This window comes from Podarcis filfolensis (assembly GCF_964270895.1).
Source record: "Podarcis filfolensis genome assembly, chromosome: 2".
Lineage (NCBI taxonomy): Eukaryota > Metazoa > Chordata > Lepidosauria > Squamata > Lacertidae > Podarcis > Podarcis filfolensis.
Window position 1 is genome coordinate 87,264,943 of NC_139605.1, and position 19,365 is coordinate 87,284,307.

Below are 19,365 nucleotides of genomic sequence, written 5' to 3' on the forward strand. Positions count from 1 at the left end.
AAGACCCCTATGAGCTTGGCTCAGGCCAGAAACCGAAAAGCTAAACAAAGGAAATAATATCTTTGTAAATCCAGTTGCCTGGTGGCGGGAAAGGCCAGAACTGTACTCTTTCTGTGGTAGGAACTGGAAAGCAAAACAAAACAAAAATCCTTGCCTCAGGGCTCTTTTCCATGCCACGTATAACTCACTCATGTCTTAAGAGAAGGATTAATACATGTTGCTGCCTCTGATAAAAGACACACTGGTATGGCTGAGACACACCCTGGCCCTTGGAATGCAACTCTTCTGGGAGAAAGTAATATATTAACCCTTTCCCCAAGGATGATTTACAGCGTAATCCTAAGCACACCTACTTGGAAGTGAATTCCATTGAGTTCAACTGGGCCCACGGCCAAGTAAAGTGGCTACAGGATTGCAGCTCCCTAACAAAGGCACTGGAGTGGCTTCCAGGAACATACTCATCAGAATAAGGTGTTGTGGTAGGACGGTGACACTCACCTGACCTCCAGTCAGTAACGTTGCTGCTGCTTCATGGGAGGAAGAAAAGGGGGGTGAAGTGTTAGTGAGGTTGGCATGGTGAAAATGCACCAGCAGAACCAATCCGGGGCTTCCGTTGTTGTGTTTGCACCATGTCAACCTCACTGCCGCATAGCCCCTCCCTTTCTATCTTTCAGTATAGCAGAAGTGACTGACTGGAGGTCGGGCAATAGTCAGTAGAGTAAATAATAAATAGTAAACTAGAGACAATAGCAAATAACGAATAACAAAGAAATAAGAAAGGGACTGAAGAGAAAATTAAAAGCCTCCTGTTTGATCTCATTGTGTTTTTGATGTTTTTACTTTTTGATGCTTTTAATTGTACTTGTTCTTAGACTGATTTTACTAAATGTTTTTGTTGATGGCTGTGTATCTGATTGCCACCCTGGGAGGGGAGGAAGGGGAGGATATAAATAATAATAATAATAATAATAATAATAATAATAATAATAATAATAATAAATAATAATACCGCCACTGTCCCACCATGCTGTCTGCTATTGATGTTCATGTAATCACAAAAAGTAACGTTAATTCTAAAGGTATGTCTGTGTGTAGCTTACCCTGTGCAATTACAATGACCACAACATTTAGGCAAACCAGTTTTACAATACTCACTATGGTTTTCTGGCTGGTGGGAGGACATTTGCACTACTTGTTGTATTTACACAGACAAGACCAAGGGCTGTAACTGTAAGCAGACTTGTTACGAAGCAAGTCTCAATGAGCATACAGACTTGGGACTAGACTGCAAGCATCAAAGTGGCTGAAGAGTGTCTACCAGTGACTCTCAAAACTGAGAGAAAGGAATGACATAATGAAACATTCTTCTGAGTCCAAAACACTCTCCCATAAGAAAAGGTTGCCTGCTTCAACTCTTCATGGGTTGGAAGGTAGCAAGGCCAGAACATGGAATCTGCCTTTACTGTGGGTAAATTGGATGTGGGCCTTATAGGCAATCTAGTCCAACACCCTGGGGCTCAATGGAGGCAATCCAGAATTAGTGCATCCCCTGACAGATGGTTGTCCAGCTTTTGCTTGAAGACCTCTAAGCCAGGTAACCTCACTAGGTACACCCTTCAGGCAATTGGTTCCATCGTTGAACTGCTCTTACCATCAATACACACTGATCACCCTTAACATGTGCACATTAGTTCTAGTTCTACCCTCTGCAGCAGCGGAAGACAAGTATTTGCCTTGTCTTATGACCCTTTGGGTATTAAAAGAATGACACCATCATTTTTCACTTCTCCAGACTAAACGTAACTGTGGTGGAGTGTCATTCAATCATTGGAAAATTCCCTGTGTGTAGAGTTGCAGCAGAGTTTTCTAGGAGGTTGCCAACTGCATTTCTGCATGAGTCCATATTCTGGATATGTCTCTTTTCAACTGAGGAGACTGTTCGTATCAGTGACCCACAAAGAAACATGGGGTGGCTGGGACTCCTCTAAGGACATTCTGTTCTTACTCTTGCAGTGCCTAAAAGGAAGCCATTTTGGATGCTTTAGTTCAGGGGGGAAAGGCAGGTCTGAACTAAATAGTTGAACTAGTGTGGGTAAGTTCAGCAAGTCCTACTAGCACAGGACTCCTCCCTCTTACACCCAACCATTGGCTGGGGTAGTGGTGTCTGGAGAATCTCCCAGAATAGCATGCAGAAGGAGGAGAGGGTATATCATTCTGTCCGTCAAGCAGAAATGCTTATGTTGACAGATTGATCGTGCTAGTGTGTTGTTGGATTTTCCCCTTTGCTTCAGCTGTTGGAAGTTTGGAAAGCACTGTTGTAGAATGTTCAAACCTTAATAGTAGAAGAGTTTCAGGCACCCAGTTCCCTGTCAGTATTTACCTTTCATTTCCAGTAACAATAGTTAAAGTTCCTTCCACAATAAATCCTCATTCTCAGCCTTGGGACTCTCAATGCACTGATCTCTCACTCGTTCTACATATTGGCTGCTCTTAGGGCAACCAGTGAGCCTCAAAGCATCTAGTCACCAAGTTCAGGAAGTGGCCCAGACTTCCCATATTTAATAGCAAATGCTGGGAAGCCGAGAGAGGGGGTACATAAGACAAGTTTGTGTGATTTATGGTATCTCCTCTGGATGCATGAGACCCTTGGCAAATTTACTTGCATATTAAAAGAGCACAGGATCTTTTATAACATTTTGCTTGGGCCAAAATTGCGGAGTTAGAAAAGGGGAAGATGTGGTAACACCTGAGGGGAATAATAGACCAAGAGGGTTCCGCCCCCCACCTTGTTTTAAATGACGGCTATCTTCTGTAAATAATGATAGCCTATTCGGGATATTTCCCATTTGCAGAAGGAGGTTTTATATTTTACTGCAATGAATGCTACTTCAAGAGTCATGCAACTAAGCAAATCTGTGGTTGTAAACAGCATACATCACATAGCTTGTTTGGTTCAAGTCCTTTGTAATGTAAACTGAGAGAGACAACCTAAAGGAGAGTTTTGTGTTACTACCTTCAAGGGCAAGATGCCCGCTAGAAAATTCGGTAGCCCCAAATTAGAAGGGAATGAGGCTGCTGGGGGAAGCCTGGCCTCCACTTCAAGTAGTAGTGAAATTGTTTAAAGGTAATCTTATCCCCACCTGAAAATCCTGAGATTTTGCTGTCCTGATGGTTAACCCAATCTTTTGCCTAACCTTCCCTTGAAATGCCAAAATGAAAAAAAAAAAAGTGGAATGCAAACTCTGGCGCAGCAGCACTAATTTCAAGGGAGGTCTCCACCGATTCACAATTCCCACCCCCAAACCTCCTCCTAAGCTGCTCAAGTTGTTTTTCCTTTGGCTGCTTTTTATACAACAGAAATGTGAATTCACTCCATTAACTCAGTTCGCACGATTAATACCACATGTGGCTTGGTCCTGATAGCACTGCAGTTCCCCAAGATCCATGAGAAGAGGGTCCCTGCCCCTCAGTACCGGGCTCAATTGCACTGCGACAGCACAACTGATTTCCAGTGGCGTAGCGTGGGGGGTCAGGGGGGGCCAGCCGCACCCGGCGCAACATCTGGGGTTAGGGCAAATCCATGGGTTAGGGGGCGCAAATCCACGGGTTAGGGGGCGCAAATTACTTGCCTTGCCCCGGGTGCTGACAACCCACGCTACGCCACTGCTGATTTTCATAAGTAAACAACAGCATTGGACACCCACATTGCTGCCTTGAGAGTGGGGATCATGGGCTGTGGGTGGGCAATGCAATCTGCCCAAGGAAGGAGCAGTGTTGGTGCATGGGATCCCAAGCGACCTTCATACCTTCTAATTTTTTTTGGGGGGGGGGGCACAAGAATTTATTTTCCACACGAAAACACTAAGAAGTGCAGAAAGTTCCTGTGTGGAAGGGTCCACCATTCAAGCTTTCGACTGAAATCAACAGGGTTTTCAGTCACTGGTAAAGTGGTTGCCCACATAAGGGTTCATCATGTGCTATATGATGTATGAATGAACTGACCACATGGGATGGCTCACTTGCTTATAGAATTTGCATGACCAGTTGCTGAGGTGGGTGCACTGGATGTGCTAACATTGCATGCAAATGGGACAACTCGTGTGGTACAATGCATTTTAAACATAATATATGTTAAACACTTGAAATACATAGGAAAGGACTTTGGCCCTGACTGTACTCCTGTCTCTCAGCCCTTACATCCTTATAGCCACTTGAGGTTCATAATTAAAGCAGAGGGGGGAAAGAGACAAAATCATCTGAGGGTGGTGGTAGATCTCCCTAGCTTTTCTCACATACTTCAAGACTAGGAAAAAGATAACAACTCTCGATGAGCTCAGAAAGCCCATCGAGGCTTTTCGGTATAATTTAGCAAGATGCTTGGATTTTCTGGAGGCTGATACTCCCCAAGAAAGTATCCTTCATCCCTTTCCATATAAGCCAAGGTGTTTGTTTCCAAATGTAAGCTCTTGTCTGGTTTTGATTTGCAAGATGTTAAGAAAGGGGTGACTTGAGACAGTTTTGGTGAAGTTGAGGAGGAAAGGCTGAGTGGGTAGGAGCAGGACTGGTTTTTGTTCTTAGATGATGCAGCTGTCTGATCTAAAACATTTTCCACCAAACTGGATTCAGTTTTCCTCCCTTCTGGGAATCAAAGTAACATGTGCCTTTCCTGATTTTAATTTGTTACCCTGTTAAAAAAAAATTAAATCTGGAGAGACTAAATAGTTGGCAAAAGAGTGCTTTCCTTCCTCCTCTCCCTTCCACTGCTCTCCTCATTCTGTGGTACTGTTCTTTGGAAAGGGCAAAATCAAGAGCTTTCCCATATTTTCATACACATATACTGTACGTGTAGTTTTTTTTGGAAAAACACATATATATCATTGAAGGTTCTTTTTATGTTGATAATACCCAAGGCCAAAACATGTGGTGTTGGGGAATAAAGGCTTAGGAAAGGATGTAGCTCAGTGGGAGAGCATCTTCCATGCATGCAGAAGTTCCCAGGTTCAATGCCTGGCATCTTTAGGTAGAGCTGGAAGAAACTCCCTATCTGAAATCCTGGGGAGCCACTGCCAGTCATTGTAGACAATACTGAAACGGAATGGACCCAATGGTTTGACTCTGTATAAGGTTCCTATGTTCTTATCATGTTTTTAGGATGAAGTGCAGCATCAGATCAGAAAAGCAAGATATTACAGTGGTACCTCGGGTTACATACACTTCAGGTTACATACGCTTCAGGTTACAGACTCCACTAACCCAGAAATAGTACCTTGGGTTAAGAACTTTGCTTCAGGATGAGAACAGAAATTGCGCAGCGGCGGCACAACGGCAGCGGGAGGCCCCATCAGCTAAAGTGGTGCTTCAGGTTAAGAACGGACCTCCAGAATGAATTAAGTTCTTAACCCGAGGTACCACTGTACACTATTGGTGATGAAAGCAAGTATTTAAGGGTTGGGTAGCAGACAGCCCTCTTTTGAGCCAAGGCATGCTTCACAATTTGGGGTTAAACCTGTTTCCAAGTGAGCATTTCCATGAGATGTAAATGTGTTGTAAAGTTTAAATGTGTTGTAAAGTTTAATACACAAATGTGGCACTAGATGGTGACAGTGAGCTATGCAAAAGTCAATGTATTTTTCAAAACGTTTTTTTCTCAGCATTTTCTCAGCATTTTTAATCGGTGTGTAGATTCCACCCTAGTTTGGGATAGAGTGTTTGCAGAGCCAGTCTCTCCACAAAACAGAAGGGATCCCCAGACTGCCTTCCAGACTCTTCGTAGATGGTTGCATCTGGCTTCTGGAGCCTGATCATTTGAGACAATTAGAAACCCCAACTTTACTCTTTTCTTTCCTTTACTTTTTTTCTCATCCCTAATAGAGTCCATTCTTTTTCCTGCTCCATGTATAAGAAGCAATTAGTGTAAGAGCATCCAAACTGCTTGTTGATGTTAATATCTACAGAAAAACATAGTTCTGTTTCCACCAATCCTTCTACTCCATCTTCCAGCGAATGAAACTAACTAGCATGATATGTGAGTGCTAGGATGTTCCATTGATTTTATAGATTGAAGAGAGGGTTGCAGGAAGATCCCTCTTTGTTTTCCATTATTTTCAATGTCTGAACTTGGAATTTCCTGGTTAAATCGTCTGGTTCCCATTGCTTTTGCCACATGTCAGTTTAATCCTTGTATGTTGCTTGGTATCTAGCACATATATTATCTATGGTGTCTTGCTGGGGTAGGGAGGCTGCTTCTTAATATGTGAGGTGTGAGCATGGATTTGCTTATCAGTTGCCTGCATAGATAACCTTCCCACTGCCTTTTTATCCCTCCCCCTCTGCAAGGATTATTGTACAATAATCTCAATAGTCTTCAAAAGCTCTGGTGCATGATTGCTTAAAGAGCAGGAATGAGATAAGAAGCCTGATTTCTTCCAGCACACATATTATGGCTTTGTGAATTAAAGCAGTACAATTTATCTCTGTTTCATTCCAGGAAAGTATTTAGCATAGTAACTCACAAGCTGCTTCCTAGGGTTCTGCTATTGCTTGAGGCTGCTACATAAGCTCGACAGCACCATAATTTGGTGACAATCAGGTGCGTTCACTGAAGCAAAGCAGAACACAAAGCAGGACAGTAATACTGAAAGGCCTTCTAACAAAGTCTGTGGCAACTCTGCTGCCACCCACCAAAAGTGATGCTTATTGATGATAGCCCTATATCATCAGTAAAGTAAACAATCACCACGGGGTGACTCCAGGAATGTCATGGCGACATCATGGTAACCTCATAGATACACACGGTACAGAAGTGGGTGGCCACTAACAGCACATAGCACCTCTCATGTTGACCACTAGGCTGTGGGGAAATCCAAGATGCAGGAACCACCAATTGGGAATGTATGACCTCCCCACTGACTCCATCTTTTTTGTTGGTCGAAGGACAGAAACTCATCTGGTATTGATTATGTGAATGCAATTAACATACACACTTCATTATGTAAATAGTAGCCAAAGGGAAAACTGGGTAGCCTCCAGGTTGTTGTGGGGGTGGAGAGGAGGAGTTGAAATCTTTGTCTCCCAAAGACACTATTTGCTATCCAAAGACACTATTTGCATTCCAAGCCTCTATTTGCACCCTGGTTTCAAACTGTGGTTTGGAGACATGGTTCTAACCATAGTTTGCCAGAAGAGGGAACCTAAAATGGCAGGAGGAAGCACATAAGCTTGAGTTTCCAAACCACCCTTGGGAGAATTGTCTTTGTGGTGACTGAATGTACTTAGCCACAGCCAGATAACTGCTTGCTGAACTGAAGGCTCGTTCTGAATATGCCTCCCTAGGACGTGGAGGGTAGGTGATATTCAGTAACACCAAATTTATTTCTTAATTGTTTTAGAACCACTGAAAGCTGCCTTACATAGAGACAGACCACTGGTCCACCTGGTTCAGTGTTGTCCAGCGGCAGCTTTCCCGGGTTTCAGACAGGGAGGCTGCCCTCTTTAGAGTTGGCAGGGATTGAACCTGGGACCCTCTGCATGTGAAACAGATGTTCTTCCACAGAGCTACTGCTCTTCCCTTTTAGTTGACTTCGTTTTGTTTCTCCTCCAGCAGTAGACTTTCCACATTTTTGAAGCTTTTGTTGTTAAAAATCTGTAAGGCTAAGCAGAAAAAATGGTAGGTTCAAGTTTGCCTTACCCTATACTTTAGTTCAGACATGGGTCTTTGGGTGCCCAGTGGTTTTCCTGCACGGTAATTTTAGAGCAGAAGTAGGCAATCTTTGTAATAAAGTGGGGGAAACTCTGTGTTGTGCTTCTGTTTGTTTGCAGGTGAGCTGCCCACACTTTCATGCAGTTACTATCTTGCTTTCTAGTTTGTTAGTGCCCAGCTGTGCTGATATAAGATGAGACATGTAAAGGTTGCTAAACTGAGCAGTAGGTTCAGACTTTTAATGGCAAATGCCCAGCATGTAATTTTAGTGATTCTTGGCTTACTTGCTAATAAAATAACAATAACAATAATAAAAATAATAAAGAGACACCACTCAGAACTATTTCAGAAAACATTCACATTGTCTACAATTTGCACATTCTTGACAATTGCCTAGCAACTTGAAACAAACATGGCCAGATAGTGAGTAGTCAATATTGTGATGCCTTTATATCAATATTGATGCAGCCACAATTGAAATACTTCTAGTCACGCATATCTAAAAGAGCAGGAAATTATCTAGAAGAATGTAAGTAGAGCCATTGGACTTGAACTGGAACAAAGGCTCAACTAGTCTAGGCACCCTGAGGGAATAAGAAGGGCCTACTGGATCAGACCAATGAATCCATCTAGTCTAGTATCCTGTTCTCACAGTTGCCAGCCAGATCCCTGTAGGAAACCGGCAAGCAGGAAGAGAACTATAGCCCTCGTTTCTTGTTTGTGGGTTTGCCATTGGCATCTGGGTGGCCACTGTGAGGACAGGATGCTGGACTTGATGGGTCTTTCATCTGATCCATCAGGGCTTTTCTTAATATTCACAAACGTGGACAACCCCCATCAGAAAAACCAATTGTATCAGAAGGATCTAGGTGTACATGTGGACCCTTAGCAAAAGGTGTTGACCTTAATCTTCATGTGTGTGATTTCTCTCTGTGAGATTGGTTATGGAAGCTATAATTGCCATTAGCCTCTTTTCTTTTTCTAAGTGTGAGTTCTAGCATAGCTTATAAATGTAGTTCCTTTTATTTAAGTCATGTAAGAGTTGTAGCATATGCAGGAGGGGACCTGAATTGAAGCTGTCGATTCAGAGACTACACACATCCAGAAAAGTGTGTGTGTGAAATGCCTCCTAAAATTATTGGAATCTCTTGAATGGGTTTTGGTAACTGAAATATGGCTTTAGTAATTCCCTTTTAATGGAATAACTGATGAAGGTTAAATGCACGTTACACATGCCTTGAATTTGCTCTGGCTTGCGGTAGGATCCAAGATTGCACCGTGTCAGTGCTGCTCTTGATTTCCCACAGACCCTTTTACTATGAATGATGAGCAATAAGCAAGGGAGACGTTTGAACAGGGGTGAAAGTGGGAGCTGCTGATGGTCTCCTCTTAATAAATCATCCCCTGGGAAAATCCAACATTTGCCTTTTGGAGCCTGACCAACGGGGCAGCAGGGGGACAGCAGTTTAGGCATATATCCTCATGTGACAGGTTAGTACATAGAAACTGCAGCAGCTGTTGATTAATGCTGCAGCATCAGTTGAAGGTTTGGGGGATGCAGGGAAAGGTGAGTCTTTAAAATAAAAAACAGAGAGTGGAGCGTGTTTGAAAGCAGACCAGGAAAGAAGCAAAGGGCCACAAGGGGAAAGTCTGCAGCTGAAAAATACAAGCATCTGTTTAAAATGCAATGGCAGAAATGTGGAGTAAAGACCTCTTTAAAACACACGCACACAAAAAATAACACATTGCTTTTAAGAAACACATTGCTGTTTTGTGTCAGAAAACTCTCCAAAAACTAAGGAGGGTTTCAGCTGCATGAATAAAAAATAGCTTTCATACAGAAGGCAGCTCTCCCTACATAAAGAGTGCTGCGGGTGGGGCGGGGTTGAGAAAAAGGCGGCACAGGACAGCAGAGGGAGTCTGAGGGCTGTTGAGAGTTCCAGGGGAATGCTAGACCTTAGGTTTAAAATTCAGCTTTCCTCCTCCAAAATGGATTTTGCTGCCCAGACTGGCTGCAGCCTGATTTCAGTTAAACTGGCTTGAGTATTTAATTTTTGCAATTTGTTGTATGCCTTCCTTAACATTTGGAAATGGATTGTTTTTAGGGAGGTTTTGTTAAATTCATTAATATATGGGAATGAACATTGTCTCCCACATATCTGGGAAGGCTGTACCTTCTTGGCAAATGTAACAGGATCTGATTGCTCTTCTGGGATGTCAAGTGTGGGGTATACGCCTTCAGGTGCAGTTTTTTCCCATTGATGTGTTTGCAGGAACATTTGAGTATTTAGCCATTTTCTTCCTCTGCTTACTTCCAGAATATTCTATTAGAGCTTTTTTGATCAAGAGGTTCCATTGATCCATGCATCTGGGATTAAATCAAAAAGCTTTGGAGTTTAACTGGAGTCAGGATTGATTCTTCAGAATGCTGTGCACACTAGGGATGGTGGTACTGGGGGGAATTGAATCAATTTGCATTTAAGCTACCTAACACACACTTTCCAAAACAATACACAATCTGAAATACAGTCATCCTTTGAAATACATACATCTCTGAATTTTTCTCAGGGCAGCTGTACTGCCAAGTAATGTGTACAAAAATGTATATACTGGGGTAATGCATGAATAAAAATGCACATATTCATGAAGAAACAGAAATGCATTATATTTGGGGGAATTGCTTTGCAGAAATGTATGCATTAGGAGAAATTTGCACTAAAACCCTGATTTATTTATTTTTTAAAAAATTGCAAGCTGATTCAGAAATGAATTTAAATTGAATTTAAGATTGGGAAAAATGAGAAATAGAAACAGAGAAACTTAAATTGGCAGGTTTATTCATGCCTAGTACACACTTCACTGAAAGATTAATGACACGAAAGCATTAGAGTTTGCTTTTTCAAGAAGCTCCCCTACTTGATAGAACCTGAGTGACCTCAAAGGCTGACTTTGCATGGCACCACTTATTCAGAAATGTATGTAAACAGTAACCATAGCTTCAAGATCAGATGGATAAACCTTGGATTAATCACAGAGTTCAGTGTGCATGGAAAATAAGATCAAATTGTGTGTGTGTGTTTTAAGAACTGAAACCTGAATCTTCACGCTGGAAGGAACTGTTTTTTAACTTCATCCAGGCCCATTAAAACACACACACACACACACGCACACACACACACACACACGACTTGGGGGAGTGTTTCTCCACCCTAAGCTATATTCCAATACAACTCAGGGTAGTCAAATGTCTCAAAACCAAACCAAGGCTATGATGTCAGAAGGAGTCTGCTTCCCTGAACCAGTTTTTGTTTGAAAAACACAACAGGACATGTTTCATCTCAATACATTTTATCCCCAGACTCTGGTCATGTAGTATTTTGTTACATTTATTTGTTGGTTATAAGTTGTATTTATAGGTATTGTGAATTAGTTTCATTTGTGCCTTTGTACGCTACTTTGAAATCTTTAAAATATTATGTGCTTCTCTTCAAGAGCTCTTGAAAGCCTGTAACTGGAGGTTTTGTATGATGCATGGGGGAGGGTGGAGGAGAATAATTAAGATGAGCCTAACCCCCACTAGTATCTCAGTGAAGAAAATGCATTGTTCCAAGTATGCCCCTAAAACAAGGTAGATTTTTTTTTACCAGCTAGAGACAGCTTTTCAGATTATTCATGTAGTAATATGTGAAAATCTACTACTAACATGCTTGCTGATTTCTTCCTTCTATCCTTTGTAGTTTCACCCACATTCCACTAGAAGGCAGTGGCAAAGGGGTGATCTACCCCATTCAGAGGACTCTAGCGGTATATGGCATATGCAACCTGCCAGAACCCTTTGTACAAGTGCAGCATAGTTGTATCTGTACTGCATAGACTGTGCCTTCTCCTTTTCATCCTGCCACCCAAATATCAGCAAATCTGGAACAGCAAACATATTTTCCATGGAAAATCCCATTCTTTGCTGCAGGGACCCAAATTTACACACCAAAATCCCCCCAGTCTTAATTACTAGATACTGTGACATGGTGGTAGAAAGCCAGTCATGAAGTAGGAACAGAGATAGAACCCAAGTTCTTCCATTTTGGAGACTCAGAGAGGGGAGGAGAGACCCTTCTGAGCTCTTGACATTAATCTAGGGGAGCCTGCAGGATTGTGGTCATTCAGGGCTACAATCATTCTTTGCTAAAATCAAGAGCAGAAAGATTTTAGTACAGTGGTACCTTGGGTTACATATGCTTCAGGTTACAAACTCCACTAATCCACAAATAGCAACTCGGGTTAAGAACTTTGCTTCAGGATGAGAACAGAAATCTTGCTCCGGTGGCGCAGTGGCAGAGGGAGGCCCCATTAGCTAAAGTTTCAGGTTAAGAACGGACCTCTGGAACGAATTAAGTTCTTAACCCGAGGTACCACTGTATACCCTAAGTTTGCAGCACCAATGCCTGGCCCTGCAACCTTGTCAGCCAGCCAGCAAATGGACTTGTTGTACCCATGTCCAGCTTCACAAGCTTCTCACGGGCATCTGGTTAGCAACTGTAAGAACAGGATGCTGGACTCGATGGGCTGTTGGCCTGATCTAGCCCAGCTCCTCTTACGATCATGTTCTTATGACTGTCAGCTGTGTAGCAAGTCATGCTGGAGTTGCCAATCTGAAGAGCCAACTGCAGAAACACCTTTTCTCTCCCTTCCCTGAAGTGAGCTATATGCACCGCGTTGCTGCCAGGCATATTTGAGGCAGAGAGAAGCACAAAGCGCTCATACACATGGCTTGTGTTTTCAGCGCAGCTGCGCTTGGCTTATATTTGGCAAGTGGTTCCTTTACACAGAGGCTGGGAAACCATAAATTTTTCAATGAGTGTTTCTGATTAATGCTGGAAAGCAGCTGTGGCTTTGCATATTCCTCTTGTTGGTTTAATTTTAGTGCTAATAAAGGGGAGGGCTTGTTTGAACTATTGCAAGGGATGCAAGATGCAGCCAGATGAACATCAACAGGCTAATCACTTAGGTCCTTTCCTTTTCACGTTACCATCTTCATCCTTAAAAAACAAAACAAATTATGCTGAAGCCAGTCACCTTTTATTTTGAAGGGAAAGCAGCTATGTGGGGCTAAGATCTGAAACGTGCTCTCAGTCTGGATAGAGGACTTGCACCAGTTACCCACTGAAATCCCCCTCTCTCACAACCAGTTGCTGTTTGCCCCTGAAAGTGATGTATAATAAACTGCATCTTGAGGGCCAAAAAGCAGCCAAGGGGTGTTTCCGGCCCCCGCCCCCCCCCCCCCCAGTATGTGAGAACAGTATAAAAAAATTGTGCAGAGTCCCCTTCTGGATCAGGTGTGTTCTAGATTGGACAAGCCATTTTTGTAAGCAATAGTTGCATATTCCAGTTAGTCAACACCCAGTAAATAAGATCTGGACCCATTGTTTTGAGTTACCTACACACCACTTGGAGACAATTGTAATTAAGTGTTGTATAAATTTAATGAAATGGGGGGAAATGGTAGCCCTGACTCTGAATCAGGTTTGGAGCAAGTACTCTTTGAGGAGAGAACCCTAGCAGAGATTTAAAATTTCTAAACATGCAGCAAAGTAAAGCATGGAAATATAGGCTGTTGTACCTTTAAAATATCCTCTTTCTAAGTTGCTTCCAAAGTTCTCCACGTTCCTTAGCACAGAAAGAGACAGGTAGTATAACTTAGGTTCCAAAATGGTAAATGTTTTTACATTGTTTGTATAGAAACACAAAGATGGATTGCTTAAACCACATAGTCTAAGCTTGAAGCATCCACCTTAGACCCCCTTATTGGTAGGGTTCACTTGGTGGAAATGAAAAGGACAAAGGCTTCATAACTTTTCCTCCCAAGGTGAAGGGAAGTGACCTACCTAAGCATGGCAGGACAGTTTACTCTGTGGTCTTAACCCCTTCATGCATTGATTAGAGCTAAGCATGTTGGTTATATAAGGCTGATTACCCCACATTTTCAACTATCCCCTTAAGCTGCCCCTTGAAGTAGCAGCTTGACCTGTGGCCATTAGCAAATGATTATGCTTTCATGGCATGGAGGTATGTTTTACAGATTGAATGCTTAAGACCAACCTTCTGTTAAAAGCACGGAGGCAGGCCTGGTCAGGTTTGTTTGTTTTTTAATTAATTGAGGAATTGTTAGAGAGGGAAGGGCCCAAAGATCTTCCATTCTGATAACTGTTCCCTGAAGTGAAATATTTCACACACTATGTTTGGGACGAAATGCAATGAAGGCTGCACTGAAACAGCACTTCATTCCATGTTCAGAATGCTTCCTTACCTTATAATTTTTGTATTTTATGCGATATTTCACACATCATTAAAAACCACTTCTGGTAAACTAATACAACCTAGTGGAAGTTTAGTGCACATTTCTGTGTTAATTGCTTGCAGAAAATATCCATTTGCAACCCTTCTAGCCTGGATAATTGTGGGAATTTTGTGCTGTAATTACCTGCTGTTTTCCTGGATCTTGCCGTGTAAGGAAATTTGGGGTGGTGTGACCTGAATTTGCATTTCTTTTCAATTTTTAATTTCTTGCTTGAACTGGCCAAAGTAAAATGGGAAGGGCCAGTGGGGAGGGAAATTCAAGATGGAAGGAGTTACAGAAGGCTAGACTACTTGGAATTGAAGAAAAGTGTCCAGGAAAGGGGGAGTCTGTTATCAGCGTTATTGAATCGTGGAAAATTGGGTGAGTCTTGCCAAACCAGATGCCATAAAGTCTCAAGGAATATTGTCCAGCCGCAAAATGGCTAACCACCCCAAAGACTATAATTTAGCATAGCCGGGATATAGTCACGCAGTGGAATGTTCTTGGATGGCCCATCTTTTAATTTTTGAGTTGTTCCATTTCAATGGAGAGTGGAAGTGGGAAAGGAGCTGCAGTTTAGAAGAACAGTTCTTACGTTTGTCTCCTCCCCTTGCCATACACCTTCATTTGGTTTGCTACAGTGCTTTCCCAACAGAATTTGATGGCATTTTAACTATTACGATCAATGCCAAAACCTGCAAGTTCCTCCAAATTGTGCAAAAATGCCTGCTAATTCTAAGCAATTTGTGCTTTCAAAATCTAGAACTCAGAATAATGTTGATTAGCTTTTGTGAGTACTGAGGAGAAGGATGGTTGGTGAAAGAAACAGACAAGATGAGTAGGAGCGCAGAGAATATTAGCTTCAAGGGAGGGCTGGGTGCTCTGGAGGCAACAAATGGCTGCCTTCCTGTTGACTACTGGGAGCCATTTTGAGTCCTTCCCTGTGGCTTCTGAGCATTCATGGACATGATGGGGTCAATAGATCAATATACTGTAGGACACCATCAGTTTAGTCTTTGGCACTGTAAGTAAATGTCAGGAGTGAGCCAGCAGTAAATCACACTGTGCAAGTTGAAGTTAACTCTTTATTAGCAAAAACATCTGCACAGGAGTATCAGGTTTAATGAGCACAGCAACTCATCTCCTGCAGCTCTTACCCCCATGAAGCAGTTGTTGAGTCTGAAGGTCCCCACCTCTCTGCAACTGCCTAAGTCCCCTTCTCTCCAGGGTTCCCCCCAACACACCAAGCAATCGGAGACTGCGTCTGCACATCGCCAACTTTTGCTCCAACCTTTTCATGCCTCTTCTGGTTCTTCATGACAATGAGGAAGGGGAACTTGTTGCAGCAGGAGAGGAAGACACCCACGACTCTTCACCAGCCTGACTCATCTCTGCCTCTTGGCCTCCTCCCATCCTCCTGCTTCAGCTTCTGCCTCTGATTCTGAACTTCTTTCTGCCACAGACTCTCCCAGCTCACTAAACCCTGTTACCTACTCAGCTTCTGACACCCCCTCTTCCCAAACTTCTCCCTCTTCTCCCTGTGACCCCTCATCATTGTCCCATCACCACCACTCCCCAGGCTCTGAGCTTTCTTCCCTTGGTGGTTCCCCTGCTAGTTCCTCCCACCACTCCTCTGTGTCCAGCCAGTCCATGACAGTTAATGGAGCTACATTTTCAGGGCTGGAGGCCCCTTAAAGAGCTACAGCCAAGTCAGTGGAGAAAGTACTGTTTTTCAATTATAATAGAACCCCAACTACACCAGTGTCAGTAGTTTCAGATTGACTTTAGTCTCCTTTAAAACAGGTAAATTGTTTGGTCACACATCATATTTCAATGTAATAATCCTTATAATTACAATAATACTTACTTAACGAAGGAAGCCACGTGGCACATATAGAGTCATGCAAAGTTGCATGAGTCACTTTTTCCAAGCAGACCTGTCAGCAGGAATCGTCATCATCTTTGTCTAGTTTCATTGTGTTTGCTGCTTGTTCTGTCTCTATCCTGATGACACACAACTCTTTTTGAGATATGATGAAGGTGTATCTAAGACGTGGGTAAGCAAACTAAGGCCCGGGGTCCGGATCTGGCCCAATTGCCTTCTAAACCCAGCCCACGGACGGTCCGAGAATCAGTGTGTTTTTACATTAGTAGAATGTGTCCTTTTATTTAAAATGCATCTCTGGGTTATTTGTGGGGCATAGGAATTCGTTCATTTCTCCCCAAAAAATATAGTCCACCTCCCCACAAGGTCTGAGGGACAGTGGACTGCTGAAAAAGTTTGCTGAGCCCTGATCTAAGACTTAGTCACTTATTTCAGAACTGAGGGACAGACTGAATATCCAATGACTATTGTCAGAATTGAATAATTAAGAAATCACAAGGGATGCTTGGCTTGTGGGTATGAATGACACATGTTTCAAGAGGCTTGTAATGTTAGGTAATCAACTCCCCCCATTCCCAACATTACCCCAGGGTGTCTAATGGCTGTTGTATGCTTTATTTGAAAAGTAATACATGAATGACAAGCAAAGATTTAGCAGGCAGAGCTTTTCTTAATAGTCATATGCTATTTTTGTTGGGGGAGGGTGGGAATTAAGTTCCTGCAAATCTCTTATCACATAGTTATTAAAGCACCAGGAATGCTGCCAGGGGTGGGGGAAGACAATCATCCCAGAGTATGGTAGTAATTCCTCCCCTGCCCCTTATATGACTGGCTGGGTTTTGGCTATGGCTTCCTAAAGTTGCTGTTTCTTAGAAATAGGAGTACAACCAAAGGCGATGAGCCCAGGTCCCTTCCAAGCTGTTTCTTACTACACAAAAGGCATACATATAGCACTATCTGAGAGAGTTACTGGTTCTGACAATCTGGATGTGCCCCTGGTCTTTGTTTCTGCAGTAAATCATGCAGAAACTTGAGAACCTAGCCTCACCATTGGAATTTTTAGCTCTTGATGTTTCTTGCGAAAAGGCAAACAAGATCTTTGATGTCTTGGGTTATAGTTGGTACATTCCTAACACGGGGATGGTGACTGTGAGGACAGGGTGCTCTGCCAGGTGGGCCTTTGGCCTGATCCAGCCAGGCTGTGATGTTTTTATGCAAAGTATCTGAAGTTCAGTAGTTCACACCTGTTTTATAAATCTAGAGCCCCTGGCAAGCCTTGTGCTTGCCATCACCTGCTTAGTCCCTAATGCCTATTTTCCCTTTACCGTAGGAATCTCAAGGACCTCCAGTGGGAGACTCCGAAGATTTGGTGACCCGACAAGTCCAAGTAAGCTGCATTAATATCTCTCTGTTTCTCTCTGACCTTCTACTCTCTGATATAAAAACTACACAGATCATACCTGCATTTCAAAACAGACCCTGCCTGCCCTCCCCAGTGAGAAGAGTAAACCAGGAGCTAAAGAAAAATGCAACAAAGCTCTTATAATATCTATTCCAAGGAACAGCTTGTAATGGGAACAGTGTGGTTGTCCAGTTGTTTAATGGATATGGAAAGAATAAGCAGGAAATTGCAACCTTCATCATCCCCATAAGCTCTCATGATGAGGGATGTGTTGGGGACCTGAACTGCAGCAGAAACACTTAATGGGTCCTAGATAACTCCAGCTTACAATTAGGTTTATTGCATGTGGGTGTTTATATTTGATAAGTGATTTTGATGTAGAGTTACACTCCTAATTGCAACTCAGTAATTCTTGCTCTGATAGAAAGCAGGTGGGTGGAATTTTTCTCTATCAAACAGGTGTTTCCTGGGCTCATTAGCACATCGTCTATCATCACCATTTGGAGCTTCTCAGGCTTTGAAAGATGCTTCTTCTGTGGAATTGCTTTTCCACCAGTGGCTGGCTGGCTTAGCCTATGCACACACTGTACATTTAAATCACATTCCCTCCCCCACCCCAGCCCAAATCCTGGAAACTCTAGCTTGTTAAGGCTGCTGAACATTGCAACTCTGTGAGGAGCGAACTATAGTTCCCAGGATTCTTTGGAGGGTTTAAAGGTATGGTGTGGCTGTGGCCTTAGAAGGCTTTAGCACTCTGAGTATAGAGACTAGGGCCAGCCCAACACCTTTTGCTGCCTGAGGAGGGAAGACAAGATACACACACACACCAGCCAAAGCTGCCTTCAACACTGGCAATGGGGCAGTGCACTTGAGGACATTGAAGTAGAGTAAAGAACACAAGACAGGTTGCATAATACACACACACACACACACACACACACACACACACACACACACACCTGCCTCTCAGCACCTTGTGGCTGTGCTGCTTCTCCCCAGTGTCTGCTGTCTGACACTGCCATTTCAGTCTGCCAGGCAATGTCTTTTGATGACATTGATCTCTTCAATGGCATGCTGCCTTGAGTTCTTTGGAGCAAAAATGAAAGCAGTTTCATTTTATCATTTCATTTTGCATTTTTATATACTGCTGAACGCCACATCAGTCTCTAAGTGGTTTACAAAAACAATGCAAATGATAGGTATTATTTATTGGTTTGATTCTTTATTTACATTTATATACTGCCCTATACCTGGAGGTCTCAGGGTGGTGGTTCACAGAACAAAATCAAAATATAAAACCACAATGCATATCATCAAAATAAAAAAAACAACAACCCACTAACACGCCCCCCCCCAAATAACAACATTTTAAAAGGGCATAGGATGTCAATCAAATCAACCAAAGGTTAAAAGGGAATGTTTTTGCCTGGTGCCTAAAGGTGTATAATGAAGTATGTGTATAAGTATGTGGATAGATAACAAATGATGAACCTGGAAAAAAAATGCAAAACAAAAAATCAAAGCAAAAACAAAAAGATGCCGTTCCAAAGCAAAAGAAAATGGCAGCACATTTTGAAAACCTTTTGAAGAGTTAAGGCTCCCTTCCTTCTTCACCCTCTCTATTGCCAAGGAACATCTTGACAAATTTTCCCCACCGTGCACCCCCCACCCCCAATCAAGCCTTCTCTATAGAAAAATAATATCGCCAGCTGTTTTAAAGGAGCAGAAAAATGGAATACACAAACATGGGCTTAAGTATCAATCTTCATAACAGAAAATGTGCACAGCATCCTGAACTGGAAGACACAAGGCAGAACCCTATCCATCAAACACACTGATCCATTGGCTGATTTTTTGTTGTTGTTGTTGTTTTCAATCTCCTTTCAATTGCAATTCTTATTTGTGTACTTTTTATTATTATTTTTGCTTGATGCATTGTAAGTAATGCCCATGTCTTTGGAAAAGAGGCAGCCTGGCACAGACAGGGCATTGCATCATTGAATAACATGCCCCATGGATACCCACTGACTACGTCATTTGGATGG

At 42.6% G+C, this 19,365-nt stretch overlaps 1 protein-coding gene across 1 annotated transcript in view; it reads left to right on the forward strand.

Moving 5' to 3' along the window:
- The window catches only part of SEPTIN9 (septin 9), a 220,646-nt gene that overhangs the window by 20,746 nt on the left and 180,535 nt on the right, over nt 1-19,365 (forward strand). The window contains exon 2 of the mRNA XM_083597908.1: nt 17,249-17,305. Within this exon, the coding sequence (XP_083454034.1) occupies nt 17,249-17,305 (57 nt within the window). The remainder of the gene's footprint in view (nt 1-17,248; nt 17,306-19,365) is intronic.